Source organism: Prunus persica, chromosome G5 (assembly GCF_000346465.2).
Source record: "Prunus persica cultivar Lovell chromosome G5, Prunus_persica_NCBIv2, whole genome shotgun sequence".
Lineage (NCBI taxonomy): Eukaryota > Viridiplantae > Streptophyta > Magnoliopsida > Rosales > Rosaceae > Prunus > Prunus persica.
This window is the reverse complement of record NC_034013.1, coordinates 13,037,914-13,062,886: the sequence shown is the minus strand read 5'-3', so window position 1 is coordinate 13,062,886 and position 24,973 is coordinate 13,037,914. Positions and strand designations below refer to the sequence as shown.

Here is a 24,973-nt window from a genome sequence, read left to right as displayed (position 1 = left end):
CCAATATGGGGGCTCAAATTATAAAAATATCCTATATAAAATGGACTTTAGAAACACACCCAAAACCCATTTACAACATAACAAAAAAGCTTTTAACTTCTTATAAATTACAAAACTGCCATCAATTTCTTAAAACAAGCCCAACCCCAAAATCTCATAAAAATACCCAAAACACTCAATAGGGTATCAAAGTAATTTAATAATCAATATTAAATTCAATAAGGCCAGCTATCATTTTTTGGGTTTTTTTTTGGTTTGTTTATAGGAATTCAATTGTGTAGGGTTTATTTATAATATTAGTGCTAGAAATGGGTATATCACTAAATATCTCATAAAGGTATTATCGATAATACACATTGAGACATACTTAAGTAGTTTCTTGATGACATTCATCAGAGAACTCTGACAACTGCGAAGCTCTAGCAACTTCAAGCAGTTTGATTAGTTTCTTATTTCCACCAATACACGCTGCATCAAGTGGAGTGCTTCCCTATCTGCAATCAGGAAGTAGACTAATTAGAAAGGTTAAACATGCATGTTGGAATTATTTATTTTTTTAAATAGGCAGTCCCTTGCTTTAGTCTAAACAGAATACTGTTGATCTTCTCGTCTATTGCCCCTATAACTTCATGTATAGAAAAAGGAACTTGTTTGTGAAATGACTTATAGGATGACTTAGAATGTCTAAAGAGGGGTGAATATGCTAATTTAAAATTATAATCAATAAATAAAAATTAAACTTCGTAGCAGGATTGATAATTCTCAAATGTGTTGAGCATAAAATAAAAGAACACGTAGAGAATTATTTTATGTGGTAAAACCTCACCTCTGGGAAAAATATACATTGGACTCCTCCTTGCAACACAAATCCACTATAGAACGATGATTACAAGAAGTACTTACACACTTATCCTAGACACATTCTAGACAATGCTTATCGACTTCTTTGTAACTCAACTTATGTCACGGGATGATCTTTCGATGCTCCTTATGTTGAACATAATAAGGGTCACGATTGCTTCAAGCTCGCCAGAGGAAAACTGCCACTACGGTCTTGGGGCCCTCAATCGTGTGAGTCATCGAACATGCAAATGAATGCAATATGAATGATGAAAGTGTTTGATAAATCACCAAGTAAACATGGAACACTTAATGATTTATCTCAAGGATATGCACAACAGCTTTTCTTAGGAATTCTAGATGCTCAAAACAAATATATCAAAGCTATCTTACAACCAAGGCAGCACGTCCTATTCTTATACAAGACCCATTCTCCTTTTTTTCCAAGGGGAATTGCATAAAGTCAAGAGATCAAATCTCGCTAATCAGATTTGATTCTTTCCACAATTGTCAGCTTATGCAAGCTTTCAAATACCTTACAATCCCATCTTTTTATACAAGGAAACCATATTAATCAATGAAATCAATTTGGGTATTAAAAGAAACATGCTCTCCAAGTCAGATATGAAAAAGGACCTTTTTACTTAAACTAGAATAAGGTCCAATAAGGAAAGTAATCTCAAAAGATAAAATTTAATCCTATTAAAAATAAGACTAATATAAAAGCATTTGAGTGAAATAACTCCAACTAGGAATCGTATAATGAATGCATGATTATGTCATAATTTACTTGAAATCAAGTTCCTTATATCGATCAAGTCATACTTCAAAAATCGGGGATTGAATGTGTTGCGCCAAAACTTTCAGTAAGAGATATTCACACACTAATTCCTGACCTATGCTACAGTTTAGGAAATGCCAATACAATTTTCATACTAACAATCTCCCCCTTTGACATTTCCTAGACAAAACACATATTACAACTAAAAAGAAATTGCATGGGATTTAACAAATGAAACCTACTCTAAACTCGAAGCTCTAAATCCCTGCACATTATGAAACAACAAAACCAGTGAAGCATGTGGGAGAAGAAATGTAATTCAAAGCAAACTTACAACACACAGTCATCTCTCCCCTTTTTTGTCAGGAAATCCAAAAGGGAAAGAAAGAACATAAGGGAGCATATATAATAACAAAAATAAGAGGAGAAAATCAGTTTGCAATCCCAACATATAAAGGCATAGAGATTAACCAAAGAAGCATTAAGGGGCTTTATCTTGTCGTGCTTTTCATTCTTTCCCTCTAAGTACGATTTATGAGTTTGTAGATAAAGTTGTTGTGGTATCATTGTTAAAAATGTATGACAACTTCGGAAAGTCCCAGGCCAAATGAAAGAAGAAAATCTTTTGCTTCTTCTTTGATTAAGGGTGGCCTCTTTTCTTAATTTAGAACAAAAATTAATACAAAAAATTTCAACCTTAGATGCCAAGTTTGTTAATTTATGTAAAAGATGCCCACTATATGAAAAGTAAAGAACAAGGCCCTGAATTTTTTAGAATAAAGCCTAAAAAGCATCAATTACACACATAAAATTGCAACTATAACTCTTGGGCAAAAAGATTTTATAAGGGGCTCATTTTTTTGGGGGCCCTGTGCCATCGCTTAGCCCGCACACCTTGTGGCCGGGCCTCATTGATGATGACAAGAGTTTGGAACATTTTGAGGATGCTAATGTCTCTTTCATTCCAAGAATAGCTCATTTATTAGCAAAATGCTCGACTTGAAATACTAATATAAATGCTTTTACTAACAGAAATAAAATGCTGCTTTTGACTTGTAAAAACTTTGCATATTGTCATCTATCAAGTAAGAATTGCTTGTTGCACAGCCTGAGAGTTGAACAAAACTTTAGCTCACATTGTTGCTGAAAATACAAAACCCCCAAGCAAATATTTCCGATCGTATAACTTTATTAATTCCTCTTACAGTCTCATATATAGAATGAATTTGACTATGTAAACAATCTGCAACAGTGAATTCATGAACAAGGCCATCTACTTCTATGAGAGAGCAGCCAGGCTGCTTTTGGATACCCTGAAGAGGCATACCTTTCCTCAGCTTGTTCACATCATAACACCTTGATGTTGAAGCATATAAATTGGATAATAAAACACGAGACTCAAACCTTCTTGGTTCCAAATTCTGCCAACTCTGTGTTCCCGTAAGTCCTGCATGCAAAAAGCAGAGATCGCCATATGACCACATCAGGATGAATGGGCATAGCTCTTATGAACTTCTCAGCCTCATTTAACAAATTAGCACGACCAAGAAGATCCACCATGCACCCATAGTGTTCAATGCGAGGAACGAGTTTATAAATTTCAGACATGGCTTTGAAATACCGAAAACCCTTTTCCACAAAACCGCCATGGCTACATGCAGACAGGACCCCGAGGAATGTGACCTCATTTTGCCTGACATTACTTGACGCTTCCATTTGTGAAAACATTTCCAATGCTCTAACAGAATCCCCATTCATAGCAAGACCTGTACTCATGGCAGTCCATGTAAACACATCTCTTGAGCTCATGCCATGAAAAATTTCAAGAGCCCTTTCAATGTCTCCACACTTGGAGTACATGTCAATCAAAGCATTCTTCACTGACATGTTCATGTCAATGCCGCTTCTTTCGCAGTAGGTATGCACTCACCTTCCATGGTCCAATGCACCTGAATGCCCACATGCAGAAATAACACAAGCAACCATTGCCGCGTCTGCTTCAACTCCTAATTGCATCTCACGAAACAATTCTATCGCGTCCTTGAACGAGCTTGACTGCGTATAGCCTGCAATCATAGAAGTCCAAGACACCACATTTCTGTGTGGAACTCTGTCGAAAACCTTTCGAGCATCATCCATTCGCCCGCACTTCGCATACATGTCGATCAAAGACGAACCCAGGAAGACATCCAACGCAAACCCGCTTCCAAGCACCAACCCATGAATTTTCCTCCCCAAACCAAGAGAACCCAACCTCGCAGACGCAGTGAGAGCACTGACCAAAGTCACCTTATCGGGCCTCGTAGACCCATCACTGAGCATTTCCTCAAACAAGGGCATCCCAGTTGCGATGCCTCTGTAAACACCCAGAAATAACGCTGTTCCAAGACACCACGTCGCGAACCAGACCCGATACCAAGTCGAAGACTTTACGAGCAGATTCAAGTAGGCCACACGCAGAGTACATAGAGACGAGGCCATTTTGAACGAAAACGTCATCATGCAGTCCGAGAATGAGTGTCAACCGACAAAGCTCTTGGCCTTTGTGGGGAAGCTGGAGACGACCGCATGCTTTGAAGAGGAAAGGGAAGGAGTAATTGTCCGGTAGGAGATGGGGAAAACGACGACGTATGAAGTTGTAGAGACAAAGAACTTCTTGTGGGGAGGAGCTGTGAGAGTAGGCTTTGAAGATGAAGTTGCAGGCGAAGACATTTGGGTTTTGAATCTGAGAGAAAAGGGCGCGAGAAAAGCCGAGACCGTGAGGGAGAGAGCGAAGGAGGAGCTTGCTTGAGACGAACGAGTCGTGGGCTAAGACGCCTGAAGTAATGGCGTGGGACAAAAGCTCGTAAAACTGCTTGGCCTCGAGCTCATGGTTGCACTTTTCTAACAGAGCAGGCCATTTTGATTTTGTTGTGAGCAGTCGAATTAACATTTTGCCATTGAAGGCTCTTTCGTTGATTTTGATGTGCTTATAAATTATAAATTATACTGTGCTTAACCAAAAAAAATTATAATGTTACATATCACTTATTGAGAGTTGAGGACATAGAATATAGGACCTCAAGTGTAAGAATACATGTCATTTTTAATACGAAATGCTAAACCATATAGAAATTATGATAAACTCCCCAGTGGGCAAATTTTTACGGGAAACATCATCAATGCCAAGAGCCCTGATATATGTTCATAATAAAATTAGTCCAGCTTCAAGGAAAATTGTATGGTGTACGTATTTATCTTAATAAGTTTTTCTTTTTTTGGGGTAAATACCATGAGGTGTCCCCACATCCGAAAGATGGGATTAATCTTTGCTCGGGTTTGGCTTGCCCCTGTTCAACCACACCTGCGTCTAAATTTGAAATGAGATAGAACTCCGGATGTATCCCTTGCTGCATATCCAAGGCAGTTCTCATCACTGTGCAACCATAAACATACACTGTATAGCAAGCAAATCAAACATCGGATGAATCCCAGATACAATTCCACACAAAGGTGAATGATCACCCAACAATTACCGACTGCCGGTAGGTGCTTTGAATTCCAATACCAACAGTTCCCTATGAAGTTATTAATATGTACATTACAAGAAGGGAAATCTTCTTTTCTTTTATGGTCTCATTTCAGGGAGTTTTCAACATCGATTACAAACTAGAATTTCACATCTTTTTTTTTTTAACTAGCCTCTGGAGAGCTTCAGTTGCATATTGAATCCATGAGCAGCATAGAAATCTATCATTTCTTGCGTATCCTTCGTTCCACCTGTCACACTGCCAGAAACGGTTTTCATACTTGCCACGCAAATGCACAAGTTCATTATTCTTCATATTCTCTCCACTGCAGCCGCTCCAAACCCCCGAACCACAGACAGCCTCAAGTATACTCTCCACAGCAGCCTCTCTAAACATTCATATCGTGAATAAACTCCAAAAATTCAGGGAAGAATTTCCTCGTGTCTTCATCTAGTTGTTCGATCTTGATCGGAGAGTAATAGTGTTGATTCAAGTTGCGAATAAACCATCATAGCGTGAATACAATCCAAAAACTCTGGGAAGAACTCCCTCATGTCTTCATCCAGTGATTTAATCGTGGTTGGAGGGCGGTAGTGTTGCAAATAAACCTCAACAAATCAATAGCAGTACCTCCACTGTAGTCTGAATTTTTGTAAGCATAAATGCACCTCATATAATACTTCCACTTCTTCATTTTGCTATTTTCATTCCAATTCAACAAGCTATAAAAATGAGGAGAACTCAACACCAACTCCAATTTTTTTGAAACGAACCGTACGTCGATGTATGCAATTGTGAAGATCTTCAACATACGTCATCATGTCCACAGCATCCATAAAAAACGGATGGCCTTTAATTCTGTCCACATAATCATCATACCTAAAACAAAACAAACAAAATGTCAAAAACAGATATTAATGCAGTTATAATACAAAACAAACTTACAACAAATGCACAAGACTGACAAAACTTTAGATGAAACTTACGACAAAAGCGCTACACTAACAAAACAATAGATGAACCAATCCTTCTCTGCCTAGCAACCAATGGAATTGGGATGACTATGTCTCTGCAATTCAAAAAACAAAGAATCCAACATTGTTTGCAAATCACGAAAGTCCTTAACCTTGTTCCACAGCTGCTCAGAAGGATCAGGGATGGGAGATGCTGCTGAGGTTGAGAGAACCGCGACCTGTCAAATTTGTTTTGGTTGGGAGATGCTGCGTATTTAAAAGCAGAGAATGTGCATTTGTCGTCTTTTTCGTTTTGTCATGATCGGATATCTCGTGCCTTGATGTTTGTTCGGTGACAAGGGGGGTGCCTTACTGGAAGGGTGGGCTGCTGTCTGCCATCCGAATTTTGAATCCACGTTGGAAGAGTGGCTGAGTCCTTCCAACAAGGAACCCACTTTGTCACACCGGACATCAAAGGACGAGATATCCAATCATGACAAAACCAAAAACACAACAAATAGACATTCTATGCTTCTAATAAGCAACATCACCCACCCCAACCAAAACAAATTTGACGGGTCATAGTTCTCCTATGAAATTCAACATAATCACGCCATTACAGTATGCGTCCACGGAAGTGCTAGGGAAAGAAAACCTATTCAGCCAAGCATCCACACTAGATCCTTTGCTTGCAACTCGACATCTTGTCTGATTTGGTCCAGAAAATATGCCTGCTCTTGTATTGTGTTCTCAAATACATGTTGCTGCTCTTTCAATGCGTTAGCAAAAACAAGTTGCTGCTCTAGCATTGCGTTTTTAGAAACAAGTTGTTGCTGCAGTACCTGCTTATCCATAATCTGAAACCACTCACAGAAAATCGACATAATTTCAGGCTGTTAGCTAAGGATTTTAACAAAAGTTAAACCAATAAATTGGGAGAGTTACATCTGTTTTGAACATAAATCTAAGAGTCTAAACATATATAAATACAAAAAACAGGAGTAGGGCATTGGTCACAGAAATAAAATTCTACACAAAATTAGGGAGAGTTAAGTCTAAAAATAGAGTGAAAATCACAGAATATATATAAGAGGGTAAAAATATCAACGAAAATCACAGAATGCAAAACATACGATTAGGGCATTAGTCACAGAAATAAAAGTCTAAACAAATACATATATAATTATAAGAATGAAAGTCACATAATGTATACAAGAGTCTAAACATATCAACGAAAATCGCAGAATTTTACATATATTTGGATAAGCTAATGCACATAAGTCTCTAAGCAAGGGGAAATCAGAGAAAGGCAAAGAATTTGAAATTTACATAAAAGCATTGCATATTCAGATGGCAACCAGAAAATCAACAAGAGAGAGAGAGAGAGAGAGAGAGAGAGAGAGAGAGAGAGAGAGAGAGAGAGAGAGAGAGAGGGAAACCTCTTGAACGAGAGAGCACTCAGACCAATGAAACGAGAGAGAACTCAGACCAATCCGTCCGATTAGAAAATAGAGAACAGATCTGAAGAGAAAAGATCTTCAGATACTCCAAACACAAAATACAAAATGTGGGAAAAAAATTGTTTATATTTTCATAAAAATAAAATATAGACACAAAACGTGAATTGAGTTGGCCCAATACTCATTTTGGGCTTTGACCTGGCCCAATACTAAGAAAGAACAGAACCAAAAAGTTGGTCGCAAACTCGCGAGGGACGCAACGATGCGTCAAGTTTGTTACGTGGCGATACGCCATTGCCCCATTGAACGTGGCACGTGATTTGATTGGTGGAAGCAAGTCGAAGGCAGCGTTGTAGAGATCTATATGTAGAAGAACTAGAACTCAGTATCGAGAAAGTTGTCAAGGAACTCGAAAGAGCGAGAGAGAGAAACAGAGAGATAAAGATGGTTAGGGTTCGCGCTGGTGTCGTTCCGGTGCTGTTTCTGCTCGTAGCTTGCTTTTCATTTCAGCAGTTATTTGCTTCCGACGATACGGTAATGAATCTGACTCTTCTCCTTCCTTTGCAGTTGTTAGAGTTCTAAGCTTTAAGTCTCAGATTCAATCCCAATTGCTAATGAATTTTGATTGATTTGGCGTTTTAGGTCTTTTACGACTCATTTGATGAAACATTTGAAGGTCGCTGGACCGTTTCTAGCAAAGATGACTACCAAGGTTCGTCCTTTCTTCCATTTTTATGCAAAAAGCTGATATCTTTATGTTAATGAATGCGTATTTGGTTGTAGATATTGGATCGTTTTGCGATCGATCTGAATTGTATTAAAAAGGTTGCCATGTATGTATGCCAAACTTAGATCATTGTGCTAAGCTATCAGCTCTAGATGGACTTAGACAACCATACAAATAGTTCGATGGGAAAACTTGTAAATTTTTGCCTTTTACATTCATGAATATTTACATGATAGGATTTTCAAGGTGTATAATGAAGATTTATCAGTAATGAGTCCTTCTGTTATGATGGGATTGTTTATTGTGGGCTTGGATTTTGTTCTTGGGCGATCACATGGTTTCTGTGAATCATAGTGATTCCATAACAGAAACGAAGTTTTTTTTTAATGTTACCTGCTTAACCAACCTGAAAATTGTAGCTCATCCATCATGATTTTGGCATATTTCTTTCCATTTTGTTTGTTGGAAACTTATTTTATTTTCTAATTTGCATTTAGGTGTGTGGACTCATTCAAAGAGTGAGGGACATGAGGATTATGGCCTTCTTGTGAGTGAGAAGGCTAAGAAGTACGCAATAGTGAGGGAGCTTGAGAAGCCTGTGAGTCTGAAGGATGGAACTGTCGTCCTCCAATTTGAGACTCGTCTCCAAAACGGGCTTGAATGTGGTGGTGCCTATCTGAAATACCTTCGACCGCAGGAGGCTGGATGGGAACCTAAGATATTCGACAATGAGTCTCCTTATTCGATCATGTTTGGACCTGACAAATGTGGACTCACAAACAAGGTTCACTTTATTTTTAAGCATAAGAATCCCAAGACCGGAGAGTACGTTGAGCACCATCTGACGACCCCTCCCTCTGTTCCATCTGACAAACTTTCTCATGTGTACACTGCCATTCTGAAACCTGACAATGAGTTGCGAATTCTAGTTGATGGGGAGGAGAAGAGGAAGGCGAATTTCCTATCAGCTGATGATTTTATGCCTCCTCTTATTCCTACCAAGACAATTCCTGATCCAGAAGATAAGAAGCCTGAGGATTGGGATGAGAGAGCCAAAATCCCAGACCCTAATGCTGTAAAGCCAGAGGACTGGGACGAGGATGCACCCCTTGAAATTGTAGATGAAGAAGCAGAGAAACCTGAAGGATGGTTGGATGATGAGCCTGAGGAGATAGATGATCCTGATGCCACAAAACCAGAAGATTGGGATGATGAGGAGGATGGTGAATTTGAAGCCCCAAAGATCGAAAACCCAAAGTGTGTGACAGCCCCTGGTTGTGGTGAATGGAAGAGGCCAATGAAGAGAAATCCAGCTTACAAGGGAAAATGGCATGCCCCACTCATCGACAACCCTAATTACAAGGGTATCTGGAAGCCTCAGGAGATTCCAAACCCCAGTTACTTTGAAGCCGACCAACCAGACTTTGAGCCTGTAGCTGCTGTTGGCATTGAGATTTGGACAATGCAAGATGGAATATTGTTCGACAACATTTTGATCACAAAAGATGAGAAAGTTGCAGAAACATACCGGGAAACCACCTGGAAACCAAAATTTGAAGTTGAGAAAGAGAAACAAAAGGATGAGGAAGATGTTCAGGGTTCAGAAGGGTTCCTCTCCAGCTTCCAGGTACAGCTTTCTGCAATATCAGTTCTATTTGGTTTTATGGCATTTATATGATGGTTACTTGGCACGGTTATTGAATGTATTTTCAATTCCTGCAGAAGAAAGTATTTGACCTCCTATACACCGTAGCTGATATTCCCTTCTTAAGTGCCCACAAGTCTAAGATAATTGTAAGTCATCAGTATTTTGTTCATGATCTGTTTTGAGGGTGATTTTTGTGGAATGCACCCTAAAATCCAAGCTTGTCTTGCAGGATCTCATTGAAAAGGCAGAGCAACAACCGAATCTCACCGTTGGCATCATTGTCTCTATTGCGGTGATCATCTTCACAGTATTTATCAAGCTACTCTTTGGTGGGAAGAAACCTGTAAGTGTTGAAGGCCCTTTAGAAGAACTAAAGAAATACTCGTTATTGCTGTTGCTAAATGTTGCTTTGTCTTTGTGTTGTGCAGGCAATAGTTGAGAAGAAAACCACTGGAACCGCCGATGCTTCTAGCAGTGAGGAAAAGGAAGAAGAGAAGGAGAAGGAAGGTACTTCCTCTGAGAACGAGAAGGAAACAGCTGCTGCTCCCCGCCGAAGGACAGTAAGGCGTGAAAACTGAAGTGAGAAGAGGGAAAGCTACTGATTACAATCTTCACTTCCTTTATCATCAAATTTTGAGCCTAGTTGTTTTTGTGTAGGTCATTCTTGAATGTCGGAATTTTTTTCTTTTGCCTTTTTTAGCCTTTGTGTTGAAACAGTTAATGTATCAGGAGTGTAATTGACAGATCTATTAAGCTGTGATACTTCATTTCCAGATTTCTATGACAGCAGGTGATATTGTTATTGTAGTTCCGTCCCGACTCTAATTGTTGTTGCTATACCAAATGTTACATAGCTAATCCCTCAAAATTCGCAAAATTAAAGATGCTCCTCAACGCGAAGAGGTCGATGTTAGTCAAAATTGGATGTTGATGGAGAAAAAAATTTCGGTGTTTGATTGCGAACTAACAATTCTGCTGATTGCAAAATTAATAGGAAAACTTATTTACACCATTTTTGTCTAAAATCCCACGTATAATTCTTTAGGGTATGCGATTTTGGTTAGCTGATTTTAAGAATTAGTATGAAATTGCATTTTTTAATAAATGAACCCTTAGAGTACGTTTGGTTTACGAATTAAACTTCTTGGGAGTAAACTTTCCATGTCTAATCCCATGAGATGAGAATGGAGGATGTCCATTCCCATGTTTGGGAACGCTGGAAAATGAGGACTAGGAAAATGTTATTTTCTCTCATTCCCATGTTTGGTTTGTGCAATATTAGAAATGAAAAGTTGATCGGTTTTCCAACACCACCTTTAATTTTTTATTATTAAAAGTTACTAATATGAAGAGTTTCTTAAGGGTCAAAAATGGTATTTTAAAATAATAACATGGGTAAGTTAGTCTAAAAAAATCGCATTAAATACTTTCCCAAGTGGGGGGAAAAAGTTTCCCAAGGTGAGCCAAGGGTTTGAACTTCCCCTTACATGGGAAGTTCATACCCATGAGTCCATAATTGCATTCTTAAGAGTGTACTTACCAAACATGGGAATACAATTTGAAACTCATTCCCAAACTCCTAAACCTTAAACTAAAAGTGCCCTACCCTTTGAGAGCATGTTTTTCTTATGCCCCGAGAACGCTTTTATTGCACATTTATTACCAAGTAACCCCATTGTAAATTAGGGACATCTATTTTGTCCTTCAAAAACTCTGTATTTATTTAATAAACAGAAGAAGAAAAAAAATTGATTCCTTGTTGCACAAACGAACATTTGAATTGGAATGTGGGTTACATTCTCAAATAACTCATTCTGAGAATCAATCAGGCTAGGTTTCATTAAAAAGAAAAAAAAAAGAAGAAGAGAAGAAAAAAAGCAGAAACAAGACCGATTCAGTAATATAATATGAAAACAAGCAGTATTTCCTATTGGAGACTTGAGAGAGTTCAACTCATCAATAGTGAAACTTCCTGCAACAGAGCCATGGGGTCATATGGCTTTGTGTAACATCCACCGGATGGATGCATGAGAGTCGATAGTGAGATTTTATTTTCGGTTGGAGTCAATAGCGACGTTCTTTTAGATCTAATGATTGTCTAATATAGTATTAGAAATTTAATATATATTGTTAGCCTATTCTCAAGCAACGTTTAGGTCAACTTTTCTTTTAAGTCTAATGATTATCTAATATAATTTCTAAAACTTGATATACGTTGAAGGGGCTTAGTGGTGGTTTTTTTCCCTTATCCTCTTTTGCTTTCTTTTCTTACTAATATTGGGCAACACATGTCGTGTGGGTGCAACAATAACAAACATCTTGCAAAATTTGAGCATGGGTAATAAGAGGAAGCTTGTACCAGTACCACCTCATACAACAGCAGGCTGCGAAATTTGGGGCTCTGATTCAAATGAAATACCAGTTGCTCTGAAGTAGTGTGAAAGCTCATTGGAAAATTATTTTCGTTTTTATTATAAGAAAATTGGACAAGCTTGGCCGAGATATAAATAAGGATTAATTACAGTTTAGTATTATGTGGTTACACTTTTAAGACATGTTAATCCCCACATTCTCAATTTTTATAAAAACATATGTTGGTCTTTTAAATTTATGATAATGTGGTTCCATCGTTAGGATTTCCATCATCTCTCCGTTAGTTGCCTACGTGGCATTATGGATCCCACATTTTTTAAATTTTAAATTTTAAATTAACTAAAATATGAATAAAATATTAAAAAACCAACTACAAAATAAGAATAAAATAAATATAAATAAAATGGCTAAATTGTAGCAATGGTCTCTCGACTATTACTTGACTTGACTTTTTGTCCCTTATGTTGCAAAATTGTTACGGTCGTTCTTCAATTAGATCTCGCGTTACACCACTAGTCCTTTCATCAATTATGTTTGTTTTTCTGTCAAAATTGATCACATATCAGATACATGATAGATATTTTAGAAGTAACTAAGACTTTTACCTAGCCACCACCTCCTTCTACCTAAACCCAACCGCACGCCATCCTCTTCCCCCAAAATATGCCCATCCATCTACCTCACCAACCCAACAACCCAAACCATCCCAGATGGCTCAAAGCCTCCAGCACCTTATGGTGATAAATTCCAAGTCTCCTCTGGTATGTCAACCACTTCCCCTCCAAACCATGATGGATTTTATCTGGACATAGTAAAATGCATCAGCATGGTTTTCTTTGCCTCCAACCAATGAGGTGTAGCTCAACTTTGGGTGGCTCAAGACCTCCTGATCCTCTCCAAAAATCAACTTCCCCAATCATCAAACCCTCCTTCCCCACATCCTCAAATGGAGAGACTGGGTTGATTTTTTAATGATTTTATTTATGTAATAAATATTTTATATTGGATTTCCCAATTTGCCTTTAATTTTATCAAAAAATTTAACTTTGTTGACGAAAAGACCAATAATACAACGTGAGGTGGAATTGAAGGATTCCCATAACAATTTTGCAGACACGAGGACGAAAAGTAAAATTGACTCTTATTTGAGGGACATTGCTACAATTCAGACTACATACAACCCATTATCTCTCTCTCTCTCTCTCTCCTCTGCGCACTCCCTCTCCCTCTTGGTTATGCAGGTTGCTAAGTGAGGGGTGGGACGAGGGGGGAGAAGAAATCAATCTGAGGGGGTGGGAGAAGAAATCGAGGGGAGAGGAAGGGGAGGGGGTCTGGGTGGTTGGGTTCCGGGAGGGGGGTTGGTGGGTGAAAAAACAGAAAGGAGGGATGGGGAGGGGGAGATGAAATCGGGAGGGGAGATCTGAATGTCAACAAAACCATATTCTTCATCATCATCATAACACTCAAAATTCAAACCAAAAAAAGGATATCTGGTCTTGGCTTTTCATATACCAGATCTTGTGCTATACTTCTTTCTCTCTCTCATCATAGCTCCAACCTCCCCCGCCCCTCTTCCCTAACCAGCCAACCATTGATGCCCAACCCCGATATTTATTCAGCCCACCTAGCATGTCTATCTAGATCCCGAAACTCTAGATTCGTCGAGGAGTTCATAGCCCAACCACAATAAAAGATCCAACCACCACCGAAGCCCAAGGTCATGTGCTCGTCATCATCGCCAAGTTCTTTGGCCTCTGCAACGCCGACACAGTAACTCACCAAGTTTAGATCCGAGAATGAGAGAGAGAGAGAGAGAGAGATATATATATATATATATATATATATTATGATAGAGGCGGCGGCTAAGTTCAACGAAGGAGGAAGGGGGGATGGGATTTGGGGTGTGGGTGTCTTGATTAGTTTTGGAAACTTTTGCAAATGCTTGTGTTTCTTTGGTCGAGTAAAAGAGTTTGAAGATAAAACATTTTTTTATGGCTAACATTGTCAGATTGTTTGGAGAGAAAGAGAGAGGTCCTATGATTTTTTTTTTATATCTTTTTCTTCAATATTTTTCCAAAAATATAAAATTTTATTCATATTCTAATCAATTTAAATTAAAAATAAAAATAAAAAAATGAAACCCATAGTGCTTAACGGCAAGATCTAACGAAAATCCTAACGGCAAAATCACATTGTAACAAATTTAAAAGACCGAGATACGTAATTGTAAAAATTGAGAAGTAAGAAATTAACATATCTTAAGAACATAACCACAAGTACTAAACTGTCATTAACCCTACAAATAACAAATAAATGAAAAGCACAAATTGTTAAGCTTTTTGGTCGACAGACAAAATTGTCTGTGCTGGCCTCAGAGAGACTGAACACATATGGTTAGAGTTTACCTTATTGGAATTGTCTAAAAAAAATTGTTCCCTCATCTAAAAAACCAGACAATCCGGGAGACCGAAAACAAAACTTAAGCAAGTTTTTGCTGCAACATGTTCCTTTCTCTCTTACTCTAAAAAGCAGATGATATATGCCTATAACTTAACCTCATCTTAGGCCACAGGGGATGTAACTTGGTTTATGTCACTACTATTGTATATTCATCGCTTGCCAGCAGCCTTTCTAACGGGAGGAGCAATGTCCTCATCATCTGACTGGATGTCTCCATAGCGCCACATCCCCCGCCTATCAGCCCTTGCTTCTTCCTGGAACTTTTCCAAGTTCTCGATTGCTGTCTTCCGCTCCTTGGTTTCCCGTTTCTTCTGTTTCTCTAACCTAGCAAGTCCTTCCTGAAAATTCCAAAAATTTGAATAGGTGAGATTCAGAAAGAAATTCAGGAGAAAAGCTTTAAAAGATTAAGATAAGCATTATACGATTATATATAATGAGGATTCTATTAAATTGAAAATGGGACACAGCCAGTAGGAAATCTGGCAAGCCCTCAAAACTTGGAAAGAAGCATGGCTATGACAATGTTTTAGAGTATTATTAATTACAAATAACATTACTCGTAAGTTCACAACAGATGTATTAAGTTCTTCCTTAGATTAAAAGTAAAATGGATTATAGATCACATAAAAAACCCAATATAGTCAGAAATTTGGTATGTGTATTACGTATAGGATGGTAAAAGGGACTCCCTCAAATATATTCACAAATTTGGAATAGGATGGTATTATGCAATATGGATACGACTCCCTCAAATGTAACACAAGAATACCACATCAGACTCCTCAAACAATTTAAAATAAAAGTTAGAAGTTCCAAAACTTCAAACTGCTATATGCTTTTATCTTTCCTTTTGCAGATGATGTGCATATGACAAATTACAACAAAATAGATATTTTCAGAATGGATCAGTTCTGCTAGGTGCATATGAGAAATTTAAGAGACACAAGCTTTAAAAGCACCGCAAATAAAGAAGAAGGTTATAACTCATACCTGAAGCATGGCAGCATTTACACTGATCTCAGCATCCACAGCAACAAGAGTCACAACAAGAACCGGTCCAGTTCCCTGGCCTTTAACTTTTCCCCCTGAAAGATCCCTTTCCTCAACCATGGCCCTAAACTCCATGGAACTATTTAATGTGTGCTCACTTAAATACTCTGCTGCTTCTTGACCAAAGTCCTCCTCCAAGCTCGGGACTTTAACATATGCAAGGCTGCATAATTGAGCAAGACCAGGTGCAGAGGAAACCGAAGGGTCAAGAGGCCGTAACTCACTGTAAGGGACAACCTCTTGATTACCATAATCAATGTAGAAGACTTCAAACTTGTCTTTAGGGGATTCCACAGCTCCTCGAGGTGCATTGACAATCTTTGCGTGTGAAATACAAAAGTTAGAAATTTTGAAAATATTCAAATAGACTCGGCAAAAGGAACATTCAATGTACTCACACTCAGATGTAATTCGGTTAATGTAAACTATCATGCTAATTATAGACTCTGTTAGTGAAACTTATTATATCAGCAAGTGGCAAGTGGTTATAGAACGTTCACTTTCCATCAACATCAACTATGAATATAGAGAAATCTCCAGTTAAAAATAAGAATAATCTTTTTCCTTGAAGCAAAGGACTGGAGATAAATCTTAATCAATACAAAATGTTTGTCATCTCAATTTGTTCATCAGAAATATTTTCCAGACCCATTTTCTTGTAAGAAAAAATGCTAACAATGTAAAAAATGGAACAGTTTGTTAGAAAAAATGGGAAAGGGAGGAAAGGGAAAAAAAAAGTATGCTGTAATGCACTGAAATAACTCAGAAGATTAAAAAAGTTATTACAATTGGAAAATAAAACTGATTTTTAAGGTTGTAACTCACCATTGCTCGGTTCCACGAATTATCTGCACTAAACTGAGCAAGGACAATGTCACCCTTCTTAGGATTAAAAGCACCAATCACGGGAGCTTCTTGAATACTCAAGGATGCAAGCTGTTGCTGTATAGAGGCAATTTTCTGATCACCAGCTGTCTGAACATAAAATTTACCACCACTTCCCAAAACTTCTGTTACCACAACCTGAAAACAAAGAGCATGACAGATGTTACTTAACATTTTACAGCACATAGAAGGGGCATTAATTGATGCAATCGCATTCCAAGTACCTTTAGCACTTCTTTCTGTTTGTTGTTGTCGACAGCTGAACCATTGGAAACTTCCTCTCCTTCAACATAGTTCTCCCAAATCTGCAAAGAAAAAGAAAATAAATTAGCATATTTAACAGGAAGACAGCTGTATTATACAGGTATTCTGTGCTTCACATACTTTCAATTTCTGCCTTTTTGCAGATTGCTCAGCTTGTTCAAGAAGGTGCCCATCTGGGATTTCACCGCCAAAGGAATTTTGAAATTTTGCCAGGCCAGCTTCAACAAGGGCAATCGCCACATTGGTCTTTGACTTTGACTCCCACAAAGATCCCAAGAAAGTTCCAGTTCTATCAACAGTCTCGACTTCAATCTGGAAAAGAGAGACAATTTTATCAAAGCAAGAACAAAACCAAGGGGAAAGCTACTATATTTTAATGCTAAATGAGATTAACCTCAACATCTCTCTGCATTATTCTTCGTCTCATTAGCGCAATTGCTTCATCTGAATAGGGCTCCCCACGACCGGAACATCTGACACCAGAGAATGCAAAGGCAATGCTGCATGTTTCCTTGGGAATCAATAGTTTAAAACGATGGCCACTAAAGACATATTCCACAACGGCAGGAATTTTCCTCCTTTTTTGTAAGAATGGAAAGAAATCTCTGGCTTTCTTAGCTGATGCCTGGAAGAGACAACATGAACAAAGGAATGAGTGAAATTTATATTCCGACTCTTACAACAAGAATCCATCCCTTTAATGACTATATTTGATTTCTCACCTGCATCAGGTCTGTAATGTGCATCACTGGAGGATCCTTGGCAGAATGTATTCCTTTTTTGCCAGCAATAGCACGTGATTCCGCCGAAAGAAGGGCATCATAATAGCTTGACCGCTCCTCAAAATCTCTATGTCTAATAACAGTGCCAAAGCCACGTGCAACCACCAGTTCAGCGACATTCACCCCAGCTGGCTGGCTACCAGGAGCAGATGAAGCAGGTGCTGGAGCATCATCACCCTCAGCCTTTACAAGGAAGACTGATCCAAAATCCATGACTCTGGAATCTGCAGGTCCAGTAGAAACTGCAGCTCCATCTGCCGTGATCTTCCTTGAATACTCCATTTGAACATTCACCTGCAAAACATGCCACATAAAATTAAAATTTATTTCCAACCAAGAGAGAGATTTCTATCACACAGAAATCAATGTATCAAAATTGGTTCTCATACTTGGAGTCCAATAAGGCGTGTTCTCAGAAACTCTTTTGCTTCACGGGCATATGGAGCCGGCTTTTCTTCTCTACGAGGATTGCCCATTTTCGGGCACCTAATACTTGAAAGATTAACTCGCCTCTCTGCTAGTGGACTGCCGAATGGAACAGAATCATCAGCAACAATGACACAGTCCCCGCTAACAACCTCCACAACCTGGAAGAAAGCAAAAATCAGTTATGTGCGAATACACATGACTAAGCATAGTGTTGAGATAAATTTAGATAATCATAGATTCAAGTAAATACTACCTTGCCAGTGAAATTCTGGTCATGAATTGCCTTTGAATTTGTAACTGGGGGTACGTAGTTTGTCCAGATCCTCAACTTGCTTTTCTTAGCTTCAAGCTCTGCAGCCTTCAGCCGCCGCTTCGCATCTTCTTCCATCATGTTAGCACTCCATTCAACGTATTTTGCATAACCCTGGACAAGCATTGACAGCATTCCCCTTAGAGGTCTTACAACAGATAACTACAAGTCTGAGAGAGGATATAAAAGATCTGCAAACTAACATTAAAGCATGCAAGAAGCTACATGGAAAAGATTGAAAGCATGTGATAAGTATTCCAAATTTCAGTAATATGAACACATTAGTCATCGTCAATGTTATATGTGAAATCACTGCAAAGTTTAAGCTCTTACATTTTCAACAAGCTCCAGGGCCAGGTCTTTCGCTGAGTCCCCATCCGGGTAATATACTGACCCAATCAAATTACTGAATTTGTCAACACCTTCCAGAACGATGCGGACCTATAAATCAACCACAATATTCATAAAATTGTAATAAACTCACTGTCCAAGATAACCTAAAGTAGAAATTTCCTTACATCTCTATGCAGCACACGAGTTTCTGTAAAATGTTTAGCTTCCAGTGCAAATGGATCAGCAGCAATTTCAACAGATGATGTTGTTGAAGCTACAATTCTTTGGGCAGAAGTTAAAGGGGCTCGAGGCTCAGTGGAAACATCACCATTTGTTTTATCGGAAGTTGTTTCTGGTTCAGCAACAACTTCTGAAGCTATAGGTCTCCTTCCCACTGATGGGGCCTAATTGGAACAGAGAAAAATATGTTATATATTCATAATAGTACTTTGAATATGAAGTAGATAGAAACCAAATTTTGTGCACACTTGTCCAGATGCAGAAAGAATGCATACCTGAGTTCCTGCAACGAATACTTGAACAAACTGAAAATCGGGAAGCAAGTAGACCCGAACTGTGCTTCCATCACGAACTTGCTCAACGATACCTTCCATGGGCCTGCCCTTATTTGCAGCCAACAGACTCATGGCATCTAAATTGCTAGGATCACCAATGGCAGAGGGAGGCAGAGTCCTAATGGATGTGTCAGCAGCACCAGGAACCTGCAATTAAGAACAAATGATAATGCTTATGTAACAAATTTGAAGTTAACTTCCAACATGCTGTAACAAGTTATATGTACAATATAAGAAATAAAGAGGGAAAATGCATACCTTGCTCCAGAGACCAAGGCCCTGGGTGTTAGCTTGTTCTTGGAGACGTAGCAGCTCAGCAATATAAGGACTAGCTTCTCCTTTCTGTTGGTTCTGTTTAACCTCCTTGACCTGCACACAAAAATAAAAAAAATAAGATTCAGCTTACACCCATTCAGATTAAACATTAAATACAAAAATAGCAACCAATAGATGTAGAAACAAAAAAGATAAAAACCTTTGCCCAGCCTTCAGCAACAATCAGCATTGCAACATTCTTGTCACCAAGAAAAACAGAGCCAAATTCTCGCCCTATCTGTTGTACAATGTAGTCCACTTTGAAAGCCACCTCCTGTTGGGAAAATATAATGAGGTGGATGCATCATGCTTATTGTTTTTAAAATGAATACTATTATAATAACAAAGCAAAAAACAAGTATTTAAAATAAGCACCTTTCCAAGGCAGAGCTTCCTCAGAAACTCTCTGCTGTCCCATGCAAATGGCTCATCCTTGGTAGTTCTACGAGCCTAGCAATACAAAACAGAACAATAACAACAAACCACCAAAAGAACGTCAACAACCGGGCAAATCCACGACTAATGCAGAAAATTGAGCTGAAACAAAATCATAATACATAACAGCACACTCCTTGAATGATGAAAAAGACCAAGAATTTACAACAATGCTACAAAAACAGGAAACTAAAAATACAATGGAACACAAAGGGATGTTAATTGTTTTACCAGTTTCGGAGCCATAAGGGATGACAAAGTGATGGTTCTTTCGGGTGGGGGTCCTGCCTTGTTGGCTGTGAGGGCCATGATGACCAACGAGTCCCCTGAAGGAACAGCCTTCACTCTCCCTCTGTACCATCCTGTGGCCGCAGCTGTTGATGATGCCATCTCAACAGCCTTCTTGTATTGATAGAGATCTACACCACTGAATCCAACACCACCAACCCAATTAAGTTTCAAACATCACATCATTATCATCAGCACTATTTACATCTTCAACCCAACATGCAAAGCCACAATCTTTACAATTACCAACAATCACATCCATATCACAACAACTTCATTCAGATCCAAAGTCCAAACCAACAACATCATGCATCAATACGACAACGACATTTTTAATATCACATGGCCAAAAAAAGAGAATTGAAAAACCAGTTTGATTATTGGATCTACCAACGAGTATTCAGTCAAAATCTTTGTAATTACGCTTAATGTAAACAACAGCAATCCGATTAATGATCCAAGAGAAAATTCTCAGAGAGAGAGATCTATGAATGTGAAGAAGAATACCAAGCTGGATCAGATCAGGCCCTTCGGATCTATCCGGATTGATGTGGTTTTCCGGATCCTCGGTTCGTCCAACGGCGTCGTCGAGCGGCGGATCAGAGCGAAAGAGAACGAAGAGAGAGAGATTTCGCAATGTGATTCATAAGCTGCATATATAGACGACGATGAGCTCTGCATCCAGCAATACGTTTATTATATACCCCGCGTTTTGGCTCGAAATTACCCAACGTACCATTACGGTCTTTAAATCCTAGTTTGAATAAGATTTCCTTTTCTGGATTTATTGGGATTATTATTAAATATTAATTAGTTATTGGTTATTTTTAGTGGTGATAACTTTGAAATTACGATCCTGTCCAATCCCCCAACTCAGCTCTTATCTAAATTCTAATCCCAAAAATATTCTGACAGAGATAGGGACAAATTAACCGGCCCACTTTATCATGTCATATTTTTGGAACCTTGATTTCCTCTCCTCCATGGAGTTATTTAACTAATTACTCAATTAAGACGTCACCAACTCTCATGTCCCCAACAAACAAGAAAATAATCTCTAATAAGTAATCACAACGATTTTCTCTTTTTAGACAAACAAGGATAATATTATCACTAAAATAAAATGTGAAATTTAAAGTAATTAATCAAATATAAAGTCCTTCTATGGTAGATCTATACACTATTGCAATTTACGTTTTAACTGTTGGCTGAAGAGATTAAAATATCAAAATCAGACAATCGATAAAACAATGCACTTGCACATCGTATAGCACATAATGACACTTAGATGAAACTTAAAATGCAAATTTTATATGGATAAATTAAAAACGCAAACTTTTTATCTTACGATATTTTTCCTTTGACTTTTTTAGAGATGGGTCCAATGTGGAATTTTTCTCTTGATTACATTTCCTAGATCTTCTAGTGATGGGTCCTATGTGCACCCCACAATATTTTAGATTTCTCATAATGTGAGAGAATTTAGAAAGTACTGTAAACATTTGCCTCTTCTATTACACTGAAAAAATGCTATATTAGTATAAATAAAAAAATTACAAAGACTAAAGTTTTTTCATGCATAAAATGGTAAAACCCTTTTTATGCGACCGTTATAATTTTGTATTATTATGAAAAATAACGATCAATTTTTCATCCCCATAAATGCTTCATCCCTAATAGAATCTCATAATGCATTAAATTCTGGAAATTACAGCGGGTTTAATGAAGAAAGTGGAAGCTGAAGATCTCTTTCACTAGATTTGGGTTTTATTTTTCTTTTAAAGAATTCTGAGTAATCATAGGCTTTGACAGTGCTGGCGTCACCACAGGCCTAACCTTTTTACCACTCTTGGGCAAAAATCTAGAGAGATAAATATGGAAGAATAATTTTTTTTTTTTAAATTATCTGCCTGGTAAAAGAAAAAGACAATCGCAGAGCAGTGTGCCGTGACAGAGGCAGTGGTACTTTCCTGCCACTTCCACAAACTGAGTTTCTTTCTGTAACTTCTTTGCTTTGCTTTGAGTGAAAGATAGCTACCTACACATGCAATCTGGCTTTAAACATAAACAGCGCACAGAAATGGTAAAAAAAGGTGCAATTCTATTTTCTGCTAACAGTTTTGGGTTTTTTTTTCTTCATGTGTTTGATTAGATATAGAGGTACAATCTAAATAAAGGAAGGTTTTATTTTCATAAGACTTTGATCATGGGCCTAGATTAGTAAACATTTCCATATATATAAGAGACAATTTTCAGCTTTTTTTACAAACCCCTTTCCCGTTTTCTTTTATTTTATTTTATAAAAAGGCAATATAATTTTGTTAGATTAATTTAAAAATAAAAAAAAAGGAGTACAAAAGACAAAGTCTGTGTCCCTTTCCCTTTTCTTATTTTAGACTGTATAAACAAATAAATAAAATTTCCCTTTCCCTAATATTGTTTCATCATATATAGAAATACACATTAACCCATACTTATGGGCCTTTTTTTTTCACACACATCACATGAGCTGTAAAGCAGGCATGAAATTAAACTTGGGCTTTAAAATGCAGCAGCCTGGGAGGGTAGGAAAATGTGGGTGGATTTGGAATTGAGTCATTTGGTCCAAGATCATCAATAGGAGGCCGTTGCTTATGGCGATCACTGATCAGTCATAGACTGGTATGCCACTGCTAGAGCCTGCACATTTAAAAGAAATGATGTATCGGAATCCGAAGGAAACAGAACACTCACAATGTGATCACGATGGGGAGCATAAATGCTGGTGGTGGTCGTGGTTTTTCGACGGCAGTCACTGCAAGGTCAAGGTGGATTAGATATTTTGGAAAATCCTGCTGGAACAACAATTACTGGCGTCCCTACAAGGTTTCCCATACAAACTCTCTCCCAATCAGCTGCATTGCCGATGAAGGCATCAACAATAAAACTGTCCCGTCCTTTTCGAATTAGCTTTCCCTTTGATGCCTTCATTGGCAATGCAGTGATTGATCATCTCAGATCTATAAACAAGACAATAAACTGATAGTTAAATATTTAATGGATTAGTCACATTAAATCTTTGATGATCAATGACCTGAGGATCACTTGGAGTCCAACCATCAACATTTAATAGTGTAACTAACAGTTGAAAATTTGAGCAAACGTACTGGAGGAACAGGTAGAGTCTGGACCCTACTAACCTAACTAGTAACTTGGTATCTGGGGTTATGGTCATCTTGTGCAAAAATGTGCCTACCTGTAAAAAGTTCTAAGCAACAAAGATTTCGAAATGCTTTCCTCAAAAGTACAGCCTTTTCAGTTTATGTTTGTAAAAAGGAAATCCGATGAAGTTAAGTTTCTATAAAGGTACATTTATAAGCCACATATAATCATGAGGAGCACTTGAAGATTTCTAAGCTAAGCAGAGATTACTCGAAACAAAATTGCAGGACAACAGATTACGGATGAAGGGAATGGAAATGCTAAGCTGCTCACAACTACAGAAAAGTACACCAGCTGAGGTGCAGGCAGCAGGTCCTGATGACGAACCCGTTGTGAATTCCTCAATATTCCGCGGGTTCCTTGTCCTTCCGCCAAACCAGGATGTCATCATATGCTAGTGATCCAGTTACAAGCTTTGCCGTTTAACGAAAACACGTAGCTGGAATTCATTTTCAAAAGGTTTAGCACCTCTCCTCTTGTACACCCAGGTTTCACTGCCAAGAGCTTGGTCTTTGAAACTTTTAGAACCCCACGTTGTTTTGTAGTGGGGAACGGACATTATATCCTTCAATCCATAAGGAATCCCATTGAGAGGACCTAAAGCACAAGTAAATATGTAATTCTGCTTAACATCACAGCATTAATTCATTAACAAAGCAGATTACTGGAGGGTAACTGGTTCACCCCAACAACGTTGCATAAGGTGCTATACTATTTATTAAAAACAAATAAAAACAAAAGAAAACACGGTAAAGCCGAGCGGCTATACTAATTTTTAAGAAATATTAATAAAACCTAGTATCGCCGCGTGGCTATACTATTTTCAAAAAAAAATAATTTAAAAACCGAGTATCTATGGGGTATAGCCGCACGGCTACAGTTTAAATTTTAAATGGTATAGCCGCGCGGCTATACTATTTAATTTTTTTAAAAATGAAAAATAAAGGACCCGCCTAGCTCTTAGGGACCCACGTGTCAAAATAGTACAGTCGCACAGCTATACTATTTATTAAAAAAAAAAAAAGAGGACTTGTCTAGCGATTAGGCACCCACTTGTCAATACTATTTATAAAAACCGGATATAGCCGCCTGGCTGTACAATTTTTTAAAAAAAAATTCATAGTATAGCCCCACGGCTATACGGTTTAAATACATTATATTTAAAAGGTATAAGCACCCTCCTATAAACATGAAAAATACATATGTACATGCACAATATATGTATTGTATGTTTGCTTTTTTTAAAAATGAATTTTACCGAGTTTTTATGACGTGTACAGAACACAGATATTTTATTAAAAAAATACATAATTACGTGTATAATAAAATATTAAACGTAAAAGTGCTAAATTCTT

The 24,973-nt window shown here is 38.0% G+C and overlaps 2 protein-coding genes, 1 long non-coding RNA gene and 1 pseudogene across 3 annotated transcripts; 1 reads left to right on the top strand and 3 right to left on the bottom strand.

Annotated features, from left to right (window-relative positions):
• On the bottom strand, positions 2,784 to 4,553 carry LOC18776705 (annotated as a pseudogene).
• On the bottom strand, positions 5,063 to 7,628 carry LOC109949383. Its single transcript, XR_002271907.1, has 3 exons — positions 7,523 to 7,628; positions 6,117 to 6,940; positions 5,063 to 6,009 (listed from the first exon to the last, which is right to left on the bottom strand). It is a non-coding gene; the product is annotated as an uncharacterized LOC109949383 (long non-coding RNA).
• On the top strand, positions 7,924 to 10,729 carry LOC18777222 (calnexin homolog 1). The gene is made up of 6 exons (XM_007209816.2): positions 7,924 to 8,077; positions 8,186 to 8,255; positions 8,768 to 9,897; positions 9,993 to 10,064; positions 10,148 to 10,261; positions 10,347 to 10,729. The coding sequence occupies exons 1-6, from the start codon at positions 7,988 to 7,990 to the stop codon at positions 10,494 to 10,496; spliced, it is 1,626 nt and encodes a 541-aa protein (XP_007209878.1). The 5' UTR covers positions 7,924 to 7,987; the 3' UTR covers positions 10,497 to 10,729.
• LOC18777915 (ribonuclease TUDOR 1) lies at positions 14,513 to 21,060 on the bottom strand. Its single transcript, XM_007210340.2, has 17 exons — positions 20,925 to 21,060; positions 20,361 to 20,556; positions 20,070 to 20,144; positions 19,855 to 19,968; positions 19,638 to 19,748; positions 19,320 to 19,526; positions 18,990 to 19,208; positions 18,805 to 18,912; positions 18,415 to 18,585; positions 18,122 to 18,319; positions 17,673 to 18,026; positions 17,345 to 17,575; positions 17,071 to 17,262; positions 16,911 to 16,991; positions 16,627 to 16,824; positions 15,742 to 16,119; positions 14,513 to 15,089 (listed from the first exon to the last, which is right to left on the bottom strand). Exons 2-17 carry the CDS (start codon positions 20,517 to 20,519, stop codon positions 14,901 to 14,903), a joined length of 2,985 nt encoding a protein of 994 aa, XP_007210402.1. The 5' UTR covers positions 20,520 to 20,556; positions 20,925 to 21,060; the 3' UTR covers positions 14,513 to 14,900.